Source organism: Dunckerocampus dactyliophorus, chromosome 16 (assembly GCF_027744805.1).
Source record: "Dunckerocampus dactyliophorus isolate RoL2022-P2 chromosome 16, RoL_Ddac_1.1, whole genome shotgun sequence".
In the NCBI taxonomy this organism is placed as follows: domain Eukaryota; kingdom Metazoa; phylum Chordata; class Actinopteri; order Syngnathiformes; family Syngnathidae; genus Dunckerocampus; species Dunckerocampus dactyliophorus.
Genome location: NC_072834.1, coordinates 10,110,933 through 10,135,190, shown reverse-complemented (window position 1 = coordinate 10,135,190; position 24,258 = coordinate 10,110,933). Strand labels below are relative to the sequence as shown.

The 24,258-nt window shown below is 41.2% G+C and overlaps 1 protein-coding gene across 3 annotated transcripts in view; it reads right to left on the bottom strand.

Moving 5' to 3' along the window:
• The window catches only part of mtus2a (microtubule associated tumor suppressor candidate 2a), a 44,554-nt gene that overhangs the window by 19,401 nt on the left and 895 nt on the right, over nucleotides 1-24,258 (bottom strand). For all 3 annotated transcript variants that reach the window (XM_054754214.1, XM_054754217.1, XM_054754215.1), the window contains exons 2-4: nucleotides 9,029-11,189; nucleotides 8,673-8,925; nucleotides 5,922-6,182 (exon numbers count right to left, since the gene is read on the bottom strand). In XM_054754214.1, coding sequence (XP_054610189.1) covers nucleotides 5,922-6,182; nucleotides 8,673-8,925; nucleotides 9,029-10,975 — 2,461 coding nt within the window. In that variant the 5' untranslated portion in view covers nucleotides 10,976-11,189. The remainder of the gene's footprint in view (nucleotides 1-5,921; nucleotides 6,183-8,672; nucleotides 8,926-9,028; nucleotides 11,190-24,258) is intronic.

The window sequence follows — 24,258 nt, the reverse complement described above, 5'->3', positions numbered from 1 at the left end:
TACACTACAATGAACGCCAGAGGTCAACTGTGGTCATTGAATGACTTTGTGTGTAGAAGAAGACGAAGCTACACCTAATAGGTGATAAGCTTTCCTTGCAAAAGCCGTCGCCATTCTAATGAATAATGTAACTTTCTACAGCTCTTTAATGTTGTTGGTAATGTTGTAATGTGTGCTTAAATGCTTTGGTTCGTGCGGTTCACGTTTCGCGGATTCACTGTTTCACAGATTTTTTTAAAGTGCAATTTTACAGATTTTTTTAACAGCGTACGCAGGGGGTGATCTATTGGTACTCTGTTGTATGTGTCTGTTATTGTACTTACTACTGCTACCAGTAGAGGGTGTTGTATACTCCTGTTGAAGACGTGTGCAGCTCCACCTCATCTCAGTGTGTTTACGTGCCTGTACAAGCATATTAGCAACCCACAGTAGACAATAGCCGGCTAAACACACCAGTCCTTATTGGCTAAGGGAGAACCTGCCCATTGTGTTCTGCGTCCTGATTGGCTGTAGACCATTGTCAATCAATGTCGTCGCTAGCAAACCAGCTAACTGTGTGAGCTGCTTGCTAACCGCCAATAAACAACAGAAGAAGAAGAAGAAGCCGCTAACCGGCTGAATGAATCTTCCGTTCAAGAGGACGAGGATGAGGATGACTGCAGGAGCAATATGTTTTAACAAGGATACAAAAATGCTACAGCTGAACGGCGCCAGGACGACGCACCGTCAGAGGAGTGAATAGGCGTGAGTCACTTAATAATTTATTGTGTCCAACCTAGTAGACTGATCATTAAAATTTGAACTTTGAGAGTGTTTAAAATGTGAGAAAATGTAAATGCCCGTCTGAGATAAATGTATAAAGTGTATTGTGAGGGGTTTTTATAGCCTAACACACTTTGAAATCACATTTTAACGTGCTTGTGGAAAAATGAAGACTTAAGCATGGGGAAAAAAAAGTAAAGTCCAAGTGGCCCTCGGGTTATGAATGAGTTCGGTTCCCAGAATGAACACCTAAATCACTCACGCTGTACACAAAACACAGCAAGGAGGTGTAATATTCAGTTGTAAAAATATTAAATACAAGAATTAAGTGAAACAGCAATAAAAGACGAGAACAATTACTGACCTATATCACTGTGGCATATTGGGAGGAGGAATTTTCTCCTGAATCAACATCATGTCTTCCATCTCAATAATAAAACCATAGCGCTGCTTAGTTATTTCTGTCGCTTTCGTAAGAGCAGATCCTGGTTTCTCCTCTCTCGGGAGCTTTTTATGATTTTCACCTCCATGGCAATGGCTTTTCTTTTCCTTGGCGCATTTCCACCAGGAAAGCCTGCCTTACGGTGGGGAGAATTAATGAAGTTCAAAAAGTTCATCACACTTATCCACTCCGTGTAGCTGTGAATGAGGCACACGCTGTATTTATCCGCAGTGCACAAGGTGAGGCATACACTGCATCCTTGGAGCGTGCACCGCGTATTCATCCACTGCGTGTGCTGTAAATAGTTCTCGAACGAGTCGAATGTTCACGGATCAAAATTATCAAGTATTTTTAATTCATTTATGGGAGTGTGTTCATAACCACGGAATGCCGTCACCCGAGCGCCACCTTTAGTTTGTACTGGAGACATACCTAATATTGTGGAAGGTGTGTGAGATACATGTTTCTGGTCCCAACAGAATGAGATGAAGAGTGATAAACATGAAGATGGATGAAATAGAGTGAGTAAACTGTATGCGTCAACGCTGTCACACGGCTGCCATGGTAGTTTTCCTCCCTGTCCGCTGCCAAGTGGCATCCATATCTAATTGGCCCATCTGATTTGCTTTCTCCACTAGTGTGTGTTTGTGTGTGTGCGTGTCTATTATACTGTATGCGCACATGCGCCTTAGAAACCATCTGTTCACAGCAAGCTAGCGTGAGTCACACACCAAATCTGAGAGCCGAGCTGTGGCATCTGGGGTGCAGCATCCACTCCTCCTCTCTTTTTCTCCTCTCACACACGTCCTGTCTACTCTACAGTATCTCTCCTTCACTTAATATCTTTCACCACTATTTTACTTACACTATCATCAAAAAAGACTAATTGCGGCGATAATGCTATGTTTGTTTTGGCTATTGAGTTTCCATCATGCAAATAGGCCTTCCTCAGCAGGGTTCATAACCCCCTTAGCTACGGTATGTAATGGAGCCTGTCAATCACAGCGGAATGAACAGCGTATTCCCAATGTACTTGACATGCATGGATGCTCTGACTCTCTCAGACACACGTTGAAACACCTTAGGGATATCAGCCAGAGGATGATGTTAATGGCTAATCAATAGTTCATATAGTAATCTATCCACACCCAGATGCTAGAAGTTAATACTTACATACAGCTTTATGGGTAAACACGTAGCTTATCAAGTGTATCTGATTGCTTTCCCTCCCAGTGATCTATAGTGTATGCTACAATTTTTGGTGCCCGAGGGCTCCCTAGGGCAGAGCGTTCAGCCTATACGACAAATGATTTCACTGCATTGTACAGAAAGCTCAGATATAAACACACACAGTGTATTTTGCATTAAATTATCAGCAAGAACGGCCTATTTTTTTAACATCAGTAACCTTTACGCTGGCTTTCCTTCACAGAATGGCTGCTCATTGATCAAAGCAGGCTGATGAGCTATGGCAGTGGAGAGTTTAAACTCAAGGGATCTCCCTCTAACCCACTTATACAGACGCTTGGCATCCCTTGTCTCCCTATCGCTATGTTCCTTAATTATCCTTTTCTGTATCACTTGCAGTGTAAATATTGCCTGTTTTCCAACAGGTTTCCTCTTTTTTTTTTAAATTTCAGAGGTTCTTTCAACATTGGTAACCCCCCACCACCATCACCCCACCCCCGACTTGCACTGGAAGGATGTGCAAGAACTCATCTGTCAATCTGACTGCTCTTTGATCAGATTTTGAAGTGTGCCAAGAGGGGAAACATCCCTGCGGTGATGCGGGAAAAAAAAGCATCACAAACACTCATCCCCTCATGCACACACACACACACACACACACACACACACAAAAAACACAGTGTCAAGAGATAGAGAACTCTTGTTAGTTAGAAACTGAGCTGTTTTGCCTGATTACAAGTGCAATGTTCTCGCTGTAATCGTCAAGTTACCATCTTGCTGTGAAGCAAACTGTGTTCTCACCCAGAAGGATCTCATTATTTCCAGTAACACCTTGGGCTACATGCAGACAATGCAATTATTTATAGGCTGAAGTGGCAATATCTAAAATCCAAATCAGCACACGGCTCAAATTTCGGGAGGTTTATCCTGCGTCTCCTAATTGCTTCTTGTAGTGAAAAAGCTTTGCTTGGCTTATAATGTGTTTTGCAAATCAACAAGAAAAAAAGCCATAAGAAGATACGGTATCTCATAAATGTGAGTATAGATTCACTATTCATTGAAAATAAATACACAGCATTGTCTAAATAGCTGGCAACACCAGTGATTGCTGCCTACGGTCAAGCATGGTGGTAGCAGCATGATCAGGGGCTACATGAGTGCTGCCAGGATTGGGGAGCTGCGGTTCACTGAGTGAAACATGATATCCAACATGTACATGTGCTGTATTTGGACAATAATGGCTGACTTATTTTCAGAGGACAGCAGATCTGCTTTCTATGCTGTACACTAACTCCTGTAGTACTGTATATCCAACTTTAATTTATATAGTATTGTTCCTTGAGAACATATACTGTAAAGAGTGGTTGCTGAAATGTGTGAGGTACATTCACACAACATTTGATGAAAACATAACCAAGGTGCCATTGAAACTTATCATTGCAGTAAGGCGGCACGTTGGTTAGCGTCATTAATTCATTGCAGAGGTGCTGACTCTAACCCAAATCATTTTTTCTCATAAGGAATTATGTAAATGCAATTAATCTGTTCCAGAAAGGCAGAATTTTAACACAAAACATGTTTTGATAGTTTTACATGCAACAATTTTAAATGCATATAGATGCACATAAATTAATGAAAGGGATAAATGAACATTTAAGTTTATTTTTCCCCTTACTGAAGACGTCAAGAAACAACTCAAAGCAAAACAGGAAGGTGGTGTCCGTGTGGTGTCTCATCGTGTCTTTGCCAACAGCCACGTCTTCAGTGAAGGTAAAAGTGACCTTAAGTGTTCATTTATCCCTGTCAATCGTCATTTAACTATAATTAGAAAACTATTAAAATGTTTTTTGTGTTAACAATTTTGCGAGTCAACACCTGATGACATCATAGACGCACGACGTAGCTGACTTGTGGTTCTTGTTGCCTTTTTTTTTTTTAAGCAAGCCATGCTAACAAGCACGTTTGTGCTAAAAATACATTAAGAACACAGTTGGATTCATGCACTGTATTAATAACTTGACAAGACACGTGCCACATTGTAGGATAACCGGAAAACCGAGGCAAAATTTTGTCATCAATTTTCAACGTTAACCAAAGAACACGCTAACTGAGGTTCCACTGTATATTTTTTTCAACCTATATACACTACATACAATACAACTGTAGTTTGCTTTTGATCGTTATTGGACCATTATTGGAAATGTGCATGGTTAAGATACCATCTTCTGGTAAGGCGATGCATGCAGACTTCTTCCCCAGTTTCACGGTTGCTAAGAAGTGTTACATCCCCCACTGCGCCACACAGCTCGTAGTCAAGGATCAACCAATGGGAGGCCGAAAGGGGAGATGAAACAAATACTCAGGGGGGAAAAGAGGGATGACATAACAGGGAACGTGACATACACCAGAGCTGAGAAGCTTACGTCAGCTGTAACCGGGAGAGAAACAGCAAGCTATGTAGGTCACATTAAAAACGCATGCAGTTTTCCCCAAATACGGCCAACTAACCCGCCAGTGTTATCATTACAACTGTGTGGACAATTTTTAAGGCTGTGTACAGTTCTGCAGCTTTCTGAGCAGGCAGTTATCGCATATGAATTACTGGTCTATACAGAAGACAAAAAAGTTGCTATAAGGTTGAGTAACTGTTGCGTAAGCATCATGTTTTAATTCATTGATTTAGCTGTAGGAAAAAAATGGTGCTAAGTTGGTGCTGGTGGTTCTGGTACCCTTTACGATGCCCTTGTTGTCAAACACATCAAGGAACTGGACGAATACAAAAAATGACATAATCTTGACAGCGAGGAAATAAAAGACACATGCAATTTACAAAGACTCATGCAGCTTGAAGTCATCAACAATCGACTAATATAGTATTATACCTGTATATGTGCAGCTCAGTCAAAATTTTACTCCAGTAACCTCAGTGTCTTTGATTGTCTTTATTTAACGTCTCTCATCTATTTAAATATTTAAATTTACATTTGTATTCCTTCTTTTTCCTTAACAATGCAAAAGCTATATAAGATAATACTCTTATTAGTATTGTATTCTTTTTTAACACCTACCTTTCTTTTCTTTACACAGTAAGTGAACAAAATTGAAATGACAAAATGCAAGGAAACAAAATAGTGCATCAACATGTAAATATTGATGGTGTGAGTGAATGTTGTGAATGAATTATCTGTAATTCTGTTTGGATTAAATATGCTGTGCTTCTTCCTACTCCTTTTCAGACATGCTGAATTGTGCAAATGTAACCACTTGATGGTCCTTAATTTATCTAATTAAACATGTATGAAACAAATGCTCCCTACCATACCATCATGAAGCTATGTTAAAAGATGTGAAAAAGCAGTTGTACTGCATCATAATGACCGTGGGTTGGGGAGTGTTTATGTAAATGATATGAGGGGGGTGGATGAAACAAGGTAATAAAAATGGTGATGATAATGATGCGCTCATGATAGCGCACAAGTGGAATTGATATTCGCTAGTCATCAAGCAGGTTCAAGATATTAAGACTTACGGTGAGCCGTTCTGCTTGGGTCACTTTGCACACTGTCGGCAGAGTGAACTGAGGAGACGGAAGACACGCTAGAACTCCTGACGAAGCCAAAAGCTGCCAGGCGGCCCACGGGGAGACGGGTGGAGCTGAAGCCAGGCGGACGTAGGCCTGACTGGTTTGCTGCTTTGGGAAGCAGAGACCTGCTGGAAGTCACAGCCTGCGCCTGTTCTGATGCCGGAGCTTCAGGGGCAGGAGGATGATGGTTGAAAACCTCATCATCAGCTAGAATAACACCAAAACAACACCAAAACCACACATATTTTATCAAATCTTAGGAAAGAGGATGAGAAGAAAATAATCTATCCAACATACAGTAATATTCAGTCTGTGCCTTTTAAACAGAACCCACCAAAGTGGGATAATGCAAACCAATACACGGCATCCCACTATCAGTTAATTAGATGTTAAACAATTCTTGGAACACTACAGTACAATTGTTTTCAACACACGCAAGCAGGTCCCACCTCTGTTACGAGCCTAAAACAAGTTGCCAAGCTCAACTCCGGCCGGGAATTGTCTTCCTCCAAACGGGAACCCAACAGAAAAAGTTTGAGAACCACTAGGTTAATGTAACCCAACAATTAAGGGGAGGAACACAGCAAAATGGAGGTCATCTACAGAAATGGACTTTACCTCGTACCAGGTGGAAATGGGGCTTATTTGGGAGTGTGAACGTGACTCTCAACAATTCTGCATAGCTATGGTGTTTGTTTCCTGGGGAATCGTTCATCATCCAGTGCTGACTGTGCTGTCTCGGGGCTTTCTGACACCCAACTGCTTCAGTACTCAGATTTAAGAACTACCAGCACAACAGTCTGCTAACAACTGCTTTTGGCTCCCTGTGGTGAGCTAATGCCCAGTTCTTTATGTAATGCTAACATTGTGACAGGGTTTCAAAGGCGTAGACCAAATTGAGCTGAGCTTGTTTCTCTAATAAATCATATAGACAGTCAATCAATCAGAAAGAGTGGGCAGAAAATGTTGGTGAATAAAGGGAAAATAACTTTTTTCCCTGATGCAAAACAATGAAATAAACAATGTAAGGATCAACAACCATACACATTCTCCATGTGCCTTGCAAGGTTTGTATGTGGGGTAAAACATTATCCGCTGCTGGCTACAGAGATAAGGTAGGAAAGCCCCCATTTCCTCTCCAATTGGCACAAATGTGTTCTCAACTGGGTGCTGAAGAGCCCCTGTCACATCAATCCAAGAATAAAAACATTTTATGTGGGGAAAATATGAGCTGCGTTGGTAGGTTGGAGGAGAAAAAAAAGTGTGTGTGTGTGTGTGTAGGGGGTGGGGGGTGGGGGAGGGGCGTGAAAGTGCTATCATTGCTGCTGCTTCCCTCCTTACTCAATGTGAGCCTGTGAGCCATTTGGTCTGAGTATTAGATTGGAGCACAGTACTCTGGAGTTCGAAGATCTAGATTATTAAAGATAAATGTCCCAATTTACCTCCTGTCTCCCATTCTGTTTCTCCCCTTCGAAGGTGGAACCACAGAGAAGATTCAGACAAATACCCACTTAAACCTGAACATCACAGGCTTCTCTTCCGTCTGAATGAAAACACACATTAGTCAACTGAGCTTAAAGGGGATACAAGCGTTATCCTAAAAACCAGAGGTTTTCAAAGGATGGCGCAGCGAGCCTCCCCTCAAAGAACACAATATGGTCCTCGAAAAACTGATTTTGTGGAGTTCACCCATGCTCTTTACTCTGTCACCATCAGAACTAAAACTCTATTCATTTTGCTTCTGACGTAACTGAAGGTAGCGTCGCAGGTTTGAAAAACATGTTTTTCTTTATTATTCTCAAGCTGCCAAGTCTTCCGGTGCCTCCCAGGGTAGGCCTTCCTCACACTTGAAGCCCTTGCTATAATTTTAAACATGCTCATGCTCATGCTCATGCTCAAATTTGGTACCTCCGTCCAAATTTGCTGGGCTCAATGGTGACTAATGCAACGCAATATTTTTGCGTGCATGCTGTCTTTGTAAAACTGGAAGCAGCAGGGGGGAGATGGAAGGTTTCAGTGGGAAGAAAGTGACATTAATTAAGAGTTAATTAGAGTTTACTTCAAAGCCTGCAGGTCCCAGAAGGACATTGAGCACTAATATGTATCAACAGAGATTATAATAAGGAAGCTAGGGAGCATTATAACACTGGGCTGATTAAATCTGTATGCATAAACATGATACACGTGTGTGTCTGAGCATATGGTAAATGCACTACATAGGTATGTTTATCAGATTCAGGGAGAGATCAGATTAAATATGTAGTGGTGATAAATCAAATTTCTTTCCATCTGTGGTAGGATGATGAGCAAATTTCTATCTTCAGTATTAAAGTGGCAGTCCCTCTGCAACATAAATAGAAATGAAGGTGTCAGAGGTGGTAAGTGAATTGTGCCACTTGAAAATTTGACTCAGGCATAGGCGAAGGGAAATCGAGAGGTTATATATTAATTTGTGTTTCATAGATGCTGCCTTCTGGAGCAGGAAATGTCACCTAGGAGCAGAATGCATGTTAAAATCCTCACATCGGATCATCCAGAATTTGAGGGAATGCATTTTAATGAGCTACTTTCATGTCGGGCCAAATTGTCAGAGCAGTCCCACAACTACACACTGCTGCAAAGGAGCAGAGATAACATAGCATATTGGTGTGTAAAATTTCTGGTATATCAAATGAAATTGGATTTTTTTTTTTTTACCTGTGGTATCTTGGCTTTTCTGGCTTGCTGCCGAGATGACAGGTTGGATTGCTTGGATGATTGCTGACCTCTGACTTTGACCAGGTCCTTTGCCCTTGCCTGAGCCTGAAGCCGTCCTGGTGACAGCTCCCAGACCTAATCGCAGACCTCGGCCGGAGCGCAAGAGACTGCCGCTGCCTCCAGCCTGAGCAGCTGTCCGGAGCTGCAGTGGGTCCTCTTCAGAAGTCTCTTTAAAATTGGCAGATCTCCCGACCTAAGAATGGATGCATAAAGTACTTTAATGAATACTAAATTACCTATTTTTGAGTTTCAGCTCTGTAAGTGGTAATCAGAACAGATACTTAAAGAATGCCTACCTCGGTCTGAGCTCCATAGGAGTCCCCTGCTTTGCGGCCCAGCTTTGGGGGTGCTGTATAGCTGTGGGTGTGTGCAGGAGGGACAGTGTTTGGGGCATGGATACTCCTGTTCATTAATCCTGATGGGCAGAAGCTGGTTTGAATCTCCTTACGGTACTTGTCATAAAGCAAATTGGAGGCACTGAGCACTGGCAGTCCTCTGGTTTCTTTGTCAAGCTTGGAAGGGTATTTAGGTGTGTCTTTGAAGGAACCGGGTGTTGCACCATGTGGGTATGCTGATAACCTTGCTGGTAGTGAAGATACCTGATAAGGTCCATCAGAAGCCTGAGGCTTGAACTGAGGATTTTTTCGAACGTAGGTGATGATTTTGGGGCGAACTCCTTTAGGTTTCAGTGAAGGAGAGCTCTCTTTGGGGCTTGAGTTATGGCTTGAGTTGGGGTTGCTTTGCTGGTTAAGAGTCACTTTTGGGATTCCAGTCAGGGTTATGTTGGTTTTTACTGGCACGCTCACACTTTCATTGCCCTGAGCTGTTGTCTTTACAGCAGGGCTGTTTTGAACTCCTCTACGTGTATCCTTAGAGATGAGGTACATTGAGGCTTGCCTATGTGGTGAGCCCTGGGGTGTCCTGAGAGGGGAGTGGGGAGGCGTGAATGTCCTTTTGGGACTAGAACAGTTACGTCTGTAGGTGAACTGAGTCTGGGGTCGCTTCTCCATGTTGGATGGCTTGGAGGGATTTGAAGTAAACTGTGCAGCTGGGCCTGGCTGCCTCTCCACCAGTGAAACCTCCTTCTGCATTGCCTGGTTGGGCTGCCTGGGTTGGAAGACTCCACATGTATTGTACAGATGTGAGAAATCTGATGGTTCACGCAAAGACGATCTTGCAAGCTTTCTGTTTGACCCGTTCTGAGTGTCACCGGGAGAGACTGTGGTGGCATTGTGGGCGTGTGATCGCCCAATTTCAGCACCCTGAGCACCGGACTCTAAGCTTTGGGCTCTTACCATCTCTGTTTGACAGAGAGGTCTGACAAGCTGTTGCCGCCTCGGTGGTAGCACCCTTTCCTCAAAGCCAGTCCTCCTCCTTTGGCCCAGACCTCCTTCTGAAGTTGATCCATTTCTGAACTGGATTCTCTCTTCCTCCTGTCTTTCCTGATGATGCAACAGTGGAGTATTGTGGTCTACAGGAGCTTCCCTTCTCAAACTCTGAGCTGAGGTAGTGTTGTTGGTATTCAAATAAGGGTTGGTCTTAGAGTTGGGCAGGCAAATTAAAGTGTCTCTACTACAATCCAGTGCGCTGGACAGACTTCCACTGAGGTTAATGGTGGACAGATTCGACACAAACACATTTGTCTCAGACTTGGACTGCTTGAGCCCTCCTCTGCCTGTCTTTGTGTTTCTTTCCTTGGATAAACCCGTCACACAAGTGTCCAGCTCTTCTGTACTATGATAGGTAATGTTTCCCCTCACCGCTGTGTCCGTCTGTATTCTACTCTCCACCTTGTTGCTGTCGTTGTCGTTCCGCCTTACCCCAGTGGAAGCAGAGCTGGCAGTTGAACTGGACGATATTGACATAGGACCCTCGTCTTTGCCGTCTCTCGTGCTCCCCCCATCATCCTCGTCATCGTCCTCCTCACCTGGACTTCTCAAGAACGTATTTATGTCCTGACACTCCACAAGCTCTATCTCTCTGAGCCCAGGCTCTGAGCATTGCTGCTCGGAACCCCAGATCATCATCTTGTCATGGGACTCACTTTGAGATACCAAAGGTGGGAGGGAGGTCATGTTGTACTCTGTGTCCTGTAACAGTCCTCCTTCATCACTTAAAGAAGACAGTTGATTGGCGTTGTCGTCCCCAGTGTGTGTGAAATGGATCTGAGCTTTATTTGTGATTTTGTCCGCCGCTCTGTCAACATTAACCTCAAGTCCCGTTAAACTTGTTGGGATGCTCATTTTGGATTGCTTCTTTTTGGGCGTTCTCAAAGACACAAGCCTGAGGCCATTGATTAGAAACCTTTCTTTCTTCTCTGTCTGTTTTCTTCAAAGACTTTGTAATAATGGTGCTTCATGAATATCATTTCATGAATTTCACCTCAGCTCACCACTCGACTTGCATTTGCTGCTAACAAAGCTGTTTGTAATCACTCGTCATTGAGATCTTTGCAATCTGAAAGACAAATGACAAGAGAAACAGTATAAGACAAGTGTACTTTACCATATTGACCCGAATATAAGACAGTACAGAAAGTAGTGATGTACGATACCACTGATTTTGTTTTCGATCCGATACTGAGTAGAATTCAGGCTGGTATTGGTGATACTGATCCGATACCGATACCGCAAATTCACCAAATCTGTCAAGTAAATGTTTTAAAGTAGTGTATTTCATAATCATACCATAAAGAACACAAGACATTGAATCAATTTATCAATTACAAAAAATATTAACTTAAATAAATTTTAAAAATATATCATTTAAATAAATTAATAATTCATTCAGTCATTCATTTTATATGCCGCTTGTCCTCACTAGGGTCGTGGGGTATGCTGGAGCCTAATTAAGAATTTAAATAAATAATTTATATACATTACTAATGTCATAATTAATTTAAATACATTCATAATTTCATAATTTATTTAAGTAATTTGTTTATTTTAAACCCCGAAGTATATTGAGGTCGCGGGGTAATTTACAACATAGCCAAGCTAAAATACAAGAACAGAAAAAGTTGCCTAATCATGTCCTTACTTTATGTATATGCTCTTATTGTGCAGCCTTTGGTCCCATGACAAAAATACCATTGTGAACGCTTAGCCAACTCCTGCAAAAAGAGTACCGATCCAAAAGTGTGAATGCAACCTGAGTGAACTATTTTTGAGCAGCTAAGAAATATGTTGAACATAATACGATGAAATACTGTTTGATTTAACTGATATTGAAAACATGATAAAAAATATTAACGTCTTATGTTATTTGTGGTTCAGCAGTTACAACGGGAGGTAATTATGTGATGATGGATGTTCACAAAGCAGCTTAAAGGAAGGAGACGAGTAAGGAGGATGGAGGAGGAGTAAGAAGGTGAAGGCTGGATCAGTCTACACAGTGCTTGTTAGACTAGACCTGCTCCAGGGATGACTCAGAGAAGTGCAGAGAAATAAAGAGAAGGGCGTGAAATGTTTTGTAATAAGCTTTTCCCCTCGAGACACCAAAAATAGAAGCCGTTGGGGCAAAGATATTGGCATGTTTCAGACGTTTTGTTTGTGTACACTAGTACGCTGCATATCAGTGGCAAGTGAGTGTTCACATGCTGCTAGTAGGAGAAACATCCTGGTGTTGAGGAACAGAAGCAGCAGCTCAGTGAGGATCAATCCATACTGTGGGCCTGATCTCTACAGGAGGTTTAACACTCTCCTCAAGTGTACCATATGGCTGATACTAGCACAGGGCGCTCGCATACAACAACAGCAAAACCTGCTGCTCACAAGCTCTGCTCCAGTCGGATGTGAGGTTCTGCTCAAAATAAGTAACAGTATTTAGAATAATATTTAAAGCAAATGGATGAGCAGATGACAGGTGACTTTGCTCTGTGTTTCCTGAGAGAACAGCAAAGACTGAAGCTCCTGCTACCTTGTGGCAAGAGCAAAAGGCGTATGATTTGTTTTGCAGAAGGTCATGTTGAAGGCCTTTTCCTCAAGGATTAAAAATAACAAAATCTAAAGTGTGGTAACTGACATTTACCTAGACATAAGACTAGGTTTCACATTTTCTTCTGTTATCATATGTTGTAAGGGTACCACAATAACTTTTCAATGCTTGATCCACTGCACACAAAAGGGCTCAAATTTGGCAAAACAGAAACCCCTACTGTCTTGCCTGTGCTATTATTTTTCTGACAGCTACACCACATGGTGGCGCTGTTAAATTATTAAATTAATTAAAACCCAAAAGTTTGACTCCATTAGTTGAATTGACTGTCTTTATTTCAGTCAAGACAGTTGTGGGTTGTGTTTGGAATAAATCATGGCGTCAGGCAAACAAATTGCAGAGCTTATCAGCACACTCTCTGCTCCCACTCTGCCCTCAATTGGCGCTCACAAACAAATGATTAACTAATTACGAGAGCAGAAATAAGATAGGGCGGGGTGAGGACGGGCAAGCAAATGAGTTAGAATTTACTGAGATGGCATTGTGGCTGATCAATTGCGGCGTTGATGCAACGCTAGCAGCAGTGCTGATGACAGCAGTTTTGGAACGGTTGCAGTTGATTGAGAACAAGGAAAGAGCAGACTGCATCATTCTGGCAGAAACCACAAAAGGACAGACAGCAAGAATATGTCTCACTGAATAATCCTGGTGAGAACAGGATACTACAGGAGCTGAAAATGGAAGTAACCCTGGACCTGCTATCTCTGTTGTAGGTTCTGGAGAGGGTTGAGGTCAAGACTCTTAGGTTTTTCCACAGCAAAGTCACCTTAGCATGCCTATATGGGTTGCTTTGTGCACTGGGGGACAGTCATGTTGGAAGAGAAAACGGTCTTCCTCAAATTGTTCCCCCAAGGTTGAAAGCATACATCCGACAAAACTATATTGGTAAAGTGAAGAAGAGGTTTGTCTTGACTTTTGCCCGTATCGTAGTATAATACCATATTGACCCGGATATACAAAGATAATATTTTTCCTAGAAAAAGTCTGAAAAGATGGGTCGTCATATCCGTAGTCTAGAGATTAATACATGAAAACCAGCAGCAGGCACCAAGACTTTTCCCCAAGTAAGTCAGAGCTTTTCTTGCTGTCACTCACACACACACCAGTGACATGAAGAAAAGGCAGCCGTGATTAACCCTTTCAAAGAAAGTGTCTCAAAATTTGGACAAGTTACCAAACAACTGTCGGCAGCTAAGAAATATGGTATCGCTTTATTATCACACTCTGCTTCATATCAGTGCCTTGTCTTCCGGGAGTTACCATGACGCAGTCCCTACGATTACCGTAATGACATGTACAGTATATCACTAAAAGCCACAGACTCTCTCGCTTCAGAAATCATTGGAATAATTTTGATAGTTCCAGATTCACGGTCATTTGAAAATAGCTTTGATATTAAACATTGTTTGGAAACATTTGGGTACTGGGTTCAACAAGCAGGCTGTTGATTAGTTTGAGCACTGCTGTCACCTAGCTGAGGGCTTCAAGCATGCAGACATGCACGAAAACACGGATACTGAAAGCCCCTCCTGCCTCTGACAAGTGCCCCACTCTTTGAGAAGCACTGGTTTAGATTCATACACTGGCAATACAGAAGTTGTAGTTCTAGATTTCCATTTGGTAGAGAATTATTCCTGGTCATGAGAATGTGTAGTTAAACTACACTGGGATTTGTAAGAAAGGCTTTCTTTGCCTTACGTGACATCTGATCTTCTCTGGGAGAAATGTGGCATGCAATAACCAAGGCAAAAAAAGAACAGTCGTACTTCTGTTGTCATGGCAATGCCATTCCTGGGAATGACAGAATCCATGTTTGAATCTCTTGGTCTTCCCTGAGCATAAAAAAGGTCAGCATCAGAATGAAACAGGCGACTCTGAAACAGGTAACTCATCCATACTGTGCATTCTGTTGTGCGTTGTGGCATATTAACACATCCCACATTTCCAGAAACTGACAGGATCGTTTACTAGCAGGTCCATTCAGTCCATCTGGGATTCATAATGAAGACAAGAGTCACACTTTATCTCAGAAGTGATCAAGTTTAGTGAGGTTCTGCGCTATAAGAGCTTAACGAGAAAATACAGAGACCACTTTTATCCTCTCAATGTTGTTTTTAAATCAAAGCAGGAATTGTTTTGTGAGAATGATGATGTACAGTATGTAGATATACTTAATTACAGTTACGAATGGATAATGTTAAAAGAGGAACTACAGGAAGAGCTATATCGGTCTCTGTGAAGTAGCATATTGGCAATCTCACAGGAGCAGAGTGAGGGAATTACTGAAAGCCCTTTCCCATATATACTGCTAATGAGCACATAATCGCTCTCATTGACTGAACAACACAAAGCCGTATTATATTGTGCGATATAAGCGTAGTTGTTTTTTTTATAGCCATCACTCGCGTATAAGCAACTGAGAGAGATGCCATCATGTTTTGATAAATTGAAAAAAAAATGGCAGTATACAGCAATCATTGTCATGTTTGTAAGATGTGTTACAGTACGTTTACGACCTACTAAAAACGGGAAAAAAAAATTAACATACAGACGACAATGTTGTCGAAACGATCTCCCTTGAAAAGGACCACCAAAAAAAAGCTACATATGTATGTTATATATTTAATACCATAAACCCTCCAATTATCGCCAAGCATTTATTATTTACCTAAACCAGAAGCCGGCAATACTTGGCTGTTATTTAGAAAAAAGTTTAGTTTATGACTTTTTAAATACAGTTTTTAACATTATTAGAGCCCTGTAGACAGACATGAAATAACACCCCTATAGTCACCATTCCACTCCTATTATTCATTATTTACACTGGATTACACAACTATTATTCTGCAGGGACTCTATTTCTTCTGAACTTAAAAAAGAGCTTCAAACGGAGTGTCAATATGTTTTGTAGACCAAAACAGCAATCATTAATTAATTAATTCATTACTGAAAAACTGCAATATAGCAAGGGAGCGATAATCGGACTGTGATATTGTGAGGGATGACTATATATTGTAACCTGTGCCAAGCTAAAACTCAACTCTGAACCCCCAACGTCACTTCCTGTCCACCTGCCACTCAGTTCCCCTACGATCCCCACATTTATAGCAACACACACGAGAGCAAGTCTTATTTGTGTCTTAAATGGCTCATTTACTCTTATTATGTCTCCCATATTGGATAATACAAATGTAAAGGTGACTATAGGGGTGCTATTTCATGTCAAGAGGGCTCTAATAATGTCAAAAACAGCATTTATAAGGTTGTAAATAGCTTTTCTTTGCTCTAACTACAAAAATATTGCATTTAATAAGGAATCCTACTTATCATGGTCAGGTCTGGAAACAATTACTCGCAATACACACTAGTGCTTTTAAAAGCGTACACTTTAAGACTTGTTCTCAACACCCTCTTGTCATGTGAACATGAAAACGATACATTCCTTAAACTACGACGTGATGAGGATGCATGCAGTGTGTACATAGAATCCCAGTGTTACACACAAAGCCAAGACAGCCACCTGCATGCATTGTCACATGCCTGCTCCCAGCGCCTTTGTTGTCCAGTAGCACATGTGGATATTACAGAAGCCATTTGTCTTTGGCACTTTGCTTTATTGCTCTCCTCCCCCCCGCTGGAGTGGCGACAGGTTCTATAGACCGTGGTCCCAAGAGGGAAAACCCCCTCCACACTCCTGTCGCATCTTCTCTCTTTCATCCACACTCTGCATGTGTGAATTCGAGTAGAGGAAGCAAAAGAGAGGACACAAATGGACATGGAGTGACGACATGAGTGTAACTGTAATCTATGGCTGCGGAGTGGTTGCACATGACATAATTAGATTTAGTACTGCGCTCACATAAAAATGCAGTGTAGCACTTATCCTTCGACATGAACGTGCTCTCCTCTGCTTCAGCACATACACTACAGTGTACTTGCAGTGCTTGTAATTAATCTCTCATGGCACCCTTTTCATCCGTGCATATTTTTAGACTGCTCCCAAAGGCTTGATGGTGTTTGAAATGTGTGTTTCCATGACAGCAATCCAACCCTAATAGACTGTAATCGAATCCTGCACAATAAAACATGCTCGTCTTGTCATCAATTCCAAGGTTGACAAATTGGAAACTGACCAAAAGTTTCTGGGAAAAATATGTATATGTATGTAACCTGCATGGTTCATCTCAAACTGCTGCATGAGAGTCGAGCGCGCTAGCCATCGAGCTAAAAGCCCGAGCTGTCAACTAGACGTCCAGCGGGACTCCTAATGCGTCAGTGAGTGAGGTTTGCCAACGTACTTGCGCACAGCGGCACCAGCTAGCGTCCGTTTCACATACAAATGTGTTGAACTGTCATCGCGCTTGATGTCAGTCAGACTCCAGCAAGCTTTTTTTCCAACTTGGAGTCAACCGCTAACGTTAGCTGCTAGTGCTAGCCTACGACTTGCTAAATGCTACAGTATACACACTGTCACTTGCCATCAAAATTACTTACTTTTTTGTTTTAGCATCAGCATCATGGCTGAAACAGAAGCGGGTCTCTACCTGTGTGAGAGGTACTTTAAAAAGTGTCACGCATCTATTATCTGTGCACAGTTACAAACTCCTGCTTTGCTTTGTTCTGTGTGAGCAGCACGAGGAAATACTGTAAATGCCAGATCTACTGTTCTGGCTCTGATGTGTCAATTTCACAGGATATCTAGGAAGTAGAGGCTATTCATTAAATAATTATAGTAGCTAACTTCTTTTTACACTTTCATGGCCGTTAAAAATGTTAAAACGTTATCAAAACATTGCCTTTAGAGTTATGTTTTATGATCCCGACATTTTGACCCTACGGTAAAATATGACTATTTGGTGTATATACTACATGTAAGATATGATAATGCAGAGTAATATAGAGTTAATAAGGTAGACTGACATGATCAATCCAATTTAACCCATAAAGGCGCCCCAATAATGCACCATCTATTTCCCCTCTTTGTCATCTTCCCCCACTCCCCTCACACACACGTTCCTATGCCTCGTTTTTGTACCACTGGAGAATTCCTTCTTCATTACAAGGCAGGCTCTAACAGGATTTCGGGCCGGAGTGGGTGTTCATACCTAGATGAATGAGGAGAAAGTGGAAATCGGATCATCTTCAATAAAAGCTGATTTATTTCCACTGTCGCAGAATGTAGGCTACTTGCTAAGAATCCATCAGAAAACGGTATAATAGGATTTATTTGCCAAGTGAGATGAAGCACGGATGTTGCTTGTTCCTCATGCAAAAGGATTGACTCTACCATTCACACGCCTGCTAAAAATAGGACGCTCATTAACACAATCAACACCTCTGAACACCCATAGCATACCAACAGTATGTCGAGACAGGGCTGCCACTAGGGTTGGGTATCATTTACATATTATTCCATACTGGTACCGAATCGGCACTTTTGAAATGGTGGCCAAACCGGTACTTATAAAATTGATAACATACAAAATTTTGTCCAAAAACAATGTCTTATTCTTTTTATAGAATTTTGTGACATTCAAGTTGAACACAATAGTCATTTAAATACATAAATATATACGTACACACATTACCAGTCAAAAGTTTGTACACACTTTCTCATTCAATAGCAACAATGCTGCATGTACTGTATCTAATAATTAATTAATCCGGTCCAGGAGCTCAGACTAACAGAAACGTAGTCTATCTAAACAATTTTTCCCACAAGAAATAAGGTAAATCCAATCACCTAATCCAACAAAAAGCCAAAAATGTAAACACTAAACATAGTAACACAGTAAAACATAGTCGTTTTACATGCACAAAACAGTAAATGATGAATGAAAGGGATGAATGGGTTTCTCACGTCAAGTTTTTGCTTTCCTTGATCTTGATCACGGCTGCAAAATAACCCAAAATGGAGCCAAACAAAGTTGCAAGTGCCAGTATTTGATAACGAAGGTAAGAAACACTCTTGAATTCAAGACATAACTCAGCATAGCAAAATACGAAGGCGGTGTCACATTTTCAATGAAGATAAAAGTAACTTAAATGTTCACTTATCTCTTTCAGTCGTCATTTATACATGTTCGTATGCATTTAGAATTGTTTTAGGAAAATAAAACGAAGGGTGCACGGTGGCCTAGTGGTTTGCATGTTAGCCACACAGTCAGGAGATGGATTCAAATCTCCGTTGGGCATCTCTGTGTGGAGTTTGCATGTTCTTCCCGTGTGTGTTTGGGTTTTCTCCGGGTACTCCGGTTTCCTCCCACATTCCAAAAATATTCATGTTAGATTAATTGGTGACTCTAAATTGTCCATAGGCATGAGTGTGTGTTCTATATGTGTCCTGCCTCTCACCCAAAGTCAGCTGGGATAGGCTCCAGCATACCCGCAACCCTAGTGAGGATAAGCGGCATAGAAGATGGATGGATGGATGGAAAACTAGAATTGTAAAAATATAAAACAATTTTTTGTGTTAATTTTTTAGACTTGTGGCGTAACTGTGTTAGCTATCAAAGAACTACAGAGTCAACCACTGATGACGTCACAGACGTGCAACGGACCTGATCCCAATTCCTGTTTCCACGTAATAGAAAGCTAATAGCCTGATAACAAGGATGTTTTGAAATAAAAATACATTAAGAACACACTTGGACTCACGCAGTGTATTAACATGACAAGACACATGGTCCACTAATGGGAAAACGTACGCAAACCGAGGCAATATTTGGCCGTAAGTTTTTAGCGCTAACCAAAAAACACGCGAACCGAGGTTCCACTGTAATATGATACTTTATTTCCATATTTTTCTTATCGCTACTATCTTGCTTTGTTCTTGCCCATCACGGGTGTATTTTTAAGTAAGTGTTGAGGTTTATTATGACATCATGACATGGAAATGTGAATTTCTCTCGGAGATGAATCAAGTATCTATCAATCGATCTACATACCTACAGAACACAGGAAATGTGCAAAAATAAACAGAAAAAAAGATTTCAAGTGCAATGGTGTTTGCCAGCTAATCCATGTAAGAGTCGAGTATTAATTGAGCAAAATGAAGTTACTGACAAGACATTACTTGCACAATTTCACCTTGTTGTTGCTGAGTCTGCATCTTTTGAGGTGAACGATATCAACATTTCGAGCCTTTTGGCCTGGGCATTTTAGCTAGATGCTCACCGTCATCAGTGCAAGTGAAAAACTAACAGTTAACCATAACACAATGACAACATTCGATTCTAGAAGACAGCGGCAATGTTCTCTGTAATTTTTCAAGTGTCTGAGCATAAAGCACACATAAACGACATAAGCATTTCTTGGACCTCTGTGAGTGCCATCAAACCTCACCACATCACACCTGTCCAAAATCTGAGAACTTGAGGTAGTCCAACTTCCATTCTGTCACAGTTTGTACATGAGTGCCTTCAAAAGGTCAGCAAGGCGTATTTCATAACGTAGCTTTCTTTTTTGCCCACCTCAGACAAAACAACCTGTGGAGCTACAGTATTTCATCCAATTTATGATCTGAATCAGCAGCAGCCTGTTCTGGCACTATTTCATTTTGGAAATGTACTTGAAAGTGATGCCACATTTACTGTATATGTTTACTTTTGTCTAAATAAAAAATTAAAATAAAAAAATCTCAACTGAAAAAAATCAACCACCTTCCCGTCCCTTCGGCATCACTCGGGCAAACTCGGGGTAACACTTCCTGTATTCTGTAAGTCCGGCTAACAAAATAAAAGTATGCCAGTACCACGTGCACGGTTAAGCCTGTCCACACTCAGAAAACTGGCTACCCAGCCCTTTCTCATTCGAAAAAGAAAAAGTCTCACCCAGATTCAACTCTTGTTCTTCTGTTCCCACATACTCCGACAGCCTGCCCACCTTAAAAGACATTTTTTTTTACTTTAGCTTGGTGAGTGAATGCACCAGTAGCTATACACTGACCTGCAAAACAGCGATAGGTACTACGTAATTCGCTGTTAATGAATTGATTGGCTCTCAGGATCTTATCACTGGCTGGCCAGTGTTCGTCCCTGTGTTGTTACCGCTTGTTGTCGCCTGTCACGCTTAGAGGGAACATTGGACAGTGGTAACTACAACTCATTTTTGTCTCATTTCCACGCCACTGTTAGCACCTTTGTTTTTCCGTCTGGTGACTACCGTTTACATTGGCACAGAGTTTCAGTCTGCACCTATAGATGCCACCTACACACTCAGTTGGTGACCAGCAGGAACAGAAACAAAGAGACTATGTTTTACAATGCTGCACAAACGCCTCTCTGATGATAAGGTCCTTGATATGTCTTGTTATGTATTGCTTTTGCTGAAGTGCAGGAAATTATTTCACTGTGTACCTTGTGAGGATGGACTGGTTAGATTGGGTAAACAGAGGCAAGAAAACAAAGCAAACAAGGCAGAATAACACATGCATGCAAATAAAAGTACATGGTTTGTGTTTATTGATTTATTCAAGCCCGCAGACAAAATAAAGACGGACCTAAAGCCCGACAGGGGTGCCATGGTTGGTTATTAGCAAAGCCCCTCGGTCCCCCTCTCTCTTGTGTCGCCAGTCAAACCATTAACTCTCACAACATGGCTGTGAGCGGAGACAAAGAGAAGAGGGTTTAAAATGCAAAGCTGATTCAGACAAAGAATCCATAAAAAGTGCAAAATTCTCTTTAGGACCGGAAGGAAGTCGGCCTTTGCCCACACACAACAATGCTGCAAAGAGTCAGACCTAAAGCAAGCAATGTGCAGACAGCTTAGACTGAGTCACGTCTGTTTTATACTTAGAAAAATGTACAAGCTTAAATGAATGATGTTGCAGACATAAATTGAGGTACATATACATATATATATATATATATATATATATATATATATATATACAGTATATACATATATATATATATATATATACACACACACATATATATGCAATGAGCAAGTGGCAATAAAGCACCAGAGGCTGTAGAGGGGGGGAGGGAGAGCTGGCAAAGGATCAGTGAGAGGTGAAGGAAAGTGAGCTGAGGTTTTTGGTGGTACGGTGGAGGAAAATATATGGTAATGGCTGAAGAATAGATTGTTTGCATTCACTGGATGGTGGAGGTGCTGCTAGTACACAGAATTGGGCAGCAACAACCTCCACCAGGAACAAGCAACCCTAATTTGTCTTCATGGGTATACACCTACTGCATATCTTACATAGCGTTCCTGCAAAATAGTCGCATCCGAGCAGATGCAACAGTGGATCCGGCTTTTATTTGCCTGTGTCTATTTAAACAAGCCTTTTAGCTTTCATAAAGAGACACGGCATCCCGCAATCAGCAACAATTGCTTTAAATACAACACGGTGGGAGGAGCGAGTCTCGGGTGTTAAACGTCACAAGCCTGTCTTGGCATTGCTGAATACCCTTACACACTGGTACCGTACCATCTCTTTTTTGTCTCTGATGCGATCTCTGACAGTGGAAAAAATTCTGGGCTGACTTTGTACCCTCATTCTGTGTCTGTGCTGTTTATACATAACAGCAATGCAGAAAAAATGGTGCAAAATTCTGTCTTTCAAAGGCAGTGTCGTGTGTGATGTACAATAATACATGGTTCTCATTCATGCATTATTTACTGAAAAAAATATTATTGGTTGCAACTTTATCTGGATCTGCACCTGCATTTCTTGACCCATATTCTCCACCGCCCATAAACAAGTAGTGGTTACATAATCCTGCAAACCAACTAAAAGCTTCCTGCTGTGGGTCATGATTGACAAGACTGGTACTATGACTTTTTACATTGGTGCTAAGACTAGCGCTGCTGTAACGGACATGCTGTTCACACTTGTGAGTTGGTGCTAAAAGCATTCACTGGCATGTGTGTAAATAGTGTGCACGTGCATGTGTGTAATATATATTTATGTATGTGTGAGGGACCAGCGGAGGCGTGCTTCTCTCTGTGTTCAATCTCAGCATCCAATGTACTGCCTGGAAATGTGGGGAGGAGCCAACAAGGCACCTTGCAGACAAAGGCAGTTTGGACCGTGTGCCATGCGTCTTTCTTTGTACCTTTTTCACACTCATGCACACACGCTTCAGCAAATGTCATGTGGCCCTCATTCTTACTTTGCTAAGATCACGCACAGTCTTAACAAATAATGCTGACCTATGCATTTGAATCTGTATCAACAAAGCTTTACAGCATTTAATATTTTGCCATGTTTGTCAGAGCAAAATGACAAAAGTGCTGCCACTAAAACAAATAACAGAATTAAATCAGACAATAAAAAAACAAAAAATGTTAATAAAGGATAACAAAGAATAGAGGTGTCATTGTAGGAGTAAAATTTATCTTTTACAAGGCAAAGTGAAGAAAAATGAATCTCATATACATCAAGTATATAATATGAAGTAAAATGCCGTAATACGCCATAATATATTGAGTAAAAATTCAGAATTGTATGCTAATTGCAAGAAAAAAGTCGCAACATTACAAGAAAAGTCATGTTTTTACAAGACAGTCAGAATTTTATCACACTAAAACTAGAAAATTACAAGATGGAAGTCGAAGTTTTACAAATGTAAATCTGTATTATTATTATTATTATTATCCATGCTGGGGCCATTTAAGTAAAGAGTTTGGCTTCTCAAAACAATATGCATTTAAAAGAGTAATACATTTGCATCACAAATTGTTCGCCGTTATATTTGTCTCCCGACGTATGCCTGGGGGTAAGTCACGGTAGATGCACTACACCTAGGTCATACAACTTCATGTCAAAAAATCTGAACAATCCCTTTAAGAATAAATTTGTATTTTTGTGAGAATAAAGTAAGATTGCAAGAAGACTCATTTTAAGTACGGAGTCATAACAATCCGAGAAAAAAAGTTGTAATTTTACTACATTACATGAATTTTAGTATATAGTAATTCTGCGACAATATATGAGAATAAGTTCATGATACTGCAAAAAAAGTGTTTTTTAAATTATCTTCTTTTTTTTCCATTTCGCCCTAATAGTCTCTCCCCTTCACCACATGGAAAACGTCTATTTTTTGTCCTATACCCCTCTCCTCCTCTTCTGTCCTATAAATTGACCTTGAAGGTCCCACCAGTGTGTTACTCATGTGCGCCCTGACAACATGTCCCACCTGCATATCCACACACACACACACACACACACACACACACACACACACACACACACACACACACAAACACACACTGTGTACATAAAGCACTGTAAGAGAATCTGAGCTATACAGCATTGAAACACAGTCCCTAGCCCTGGGGTGGCTTTACTGGCAGAGATCTGCCGAATTGATCGCTGTTCAGACATCGCAGAGGTCAGATGTAATGAATCAATCACGCATGCATCAGCATCCCCAGCAGCACACGCCAAGGCCACAGGCGACCATGCTTTGATGCCGTGTCAAATCACACATCAACGTCCTGTGAAGGACTGAGAGATCCATGCAAACAGCAAGTCTCTCATTCAGAGGTACCGTATCACAGCACAGTTCCACAGCACAGA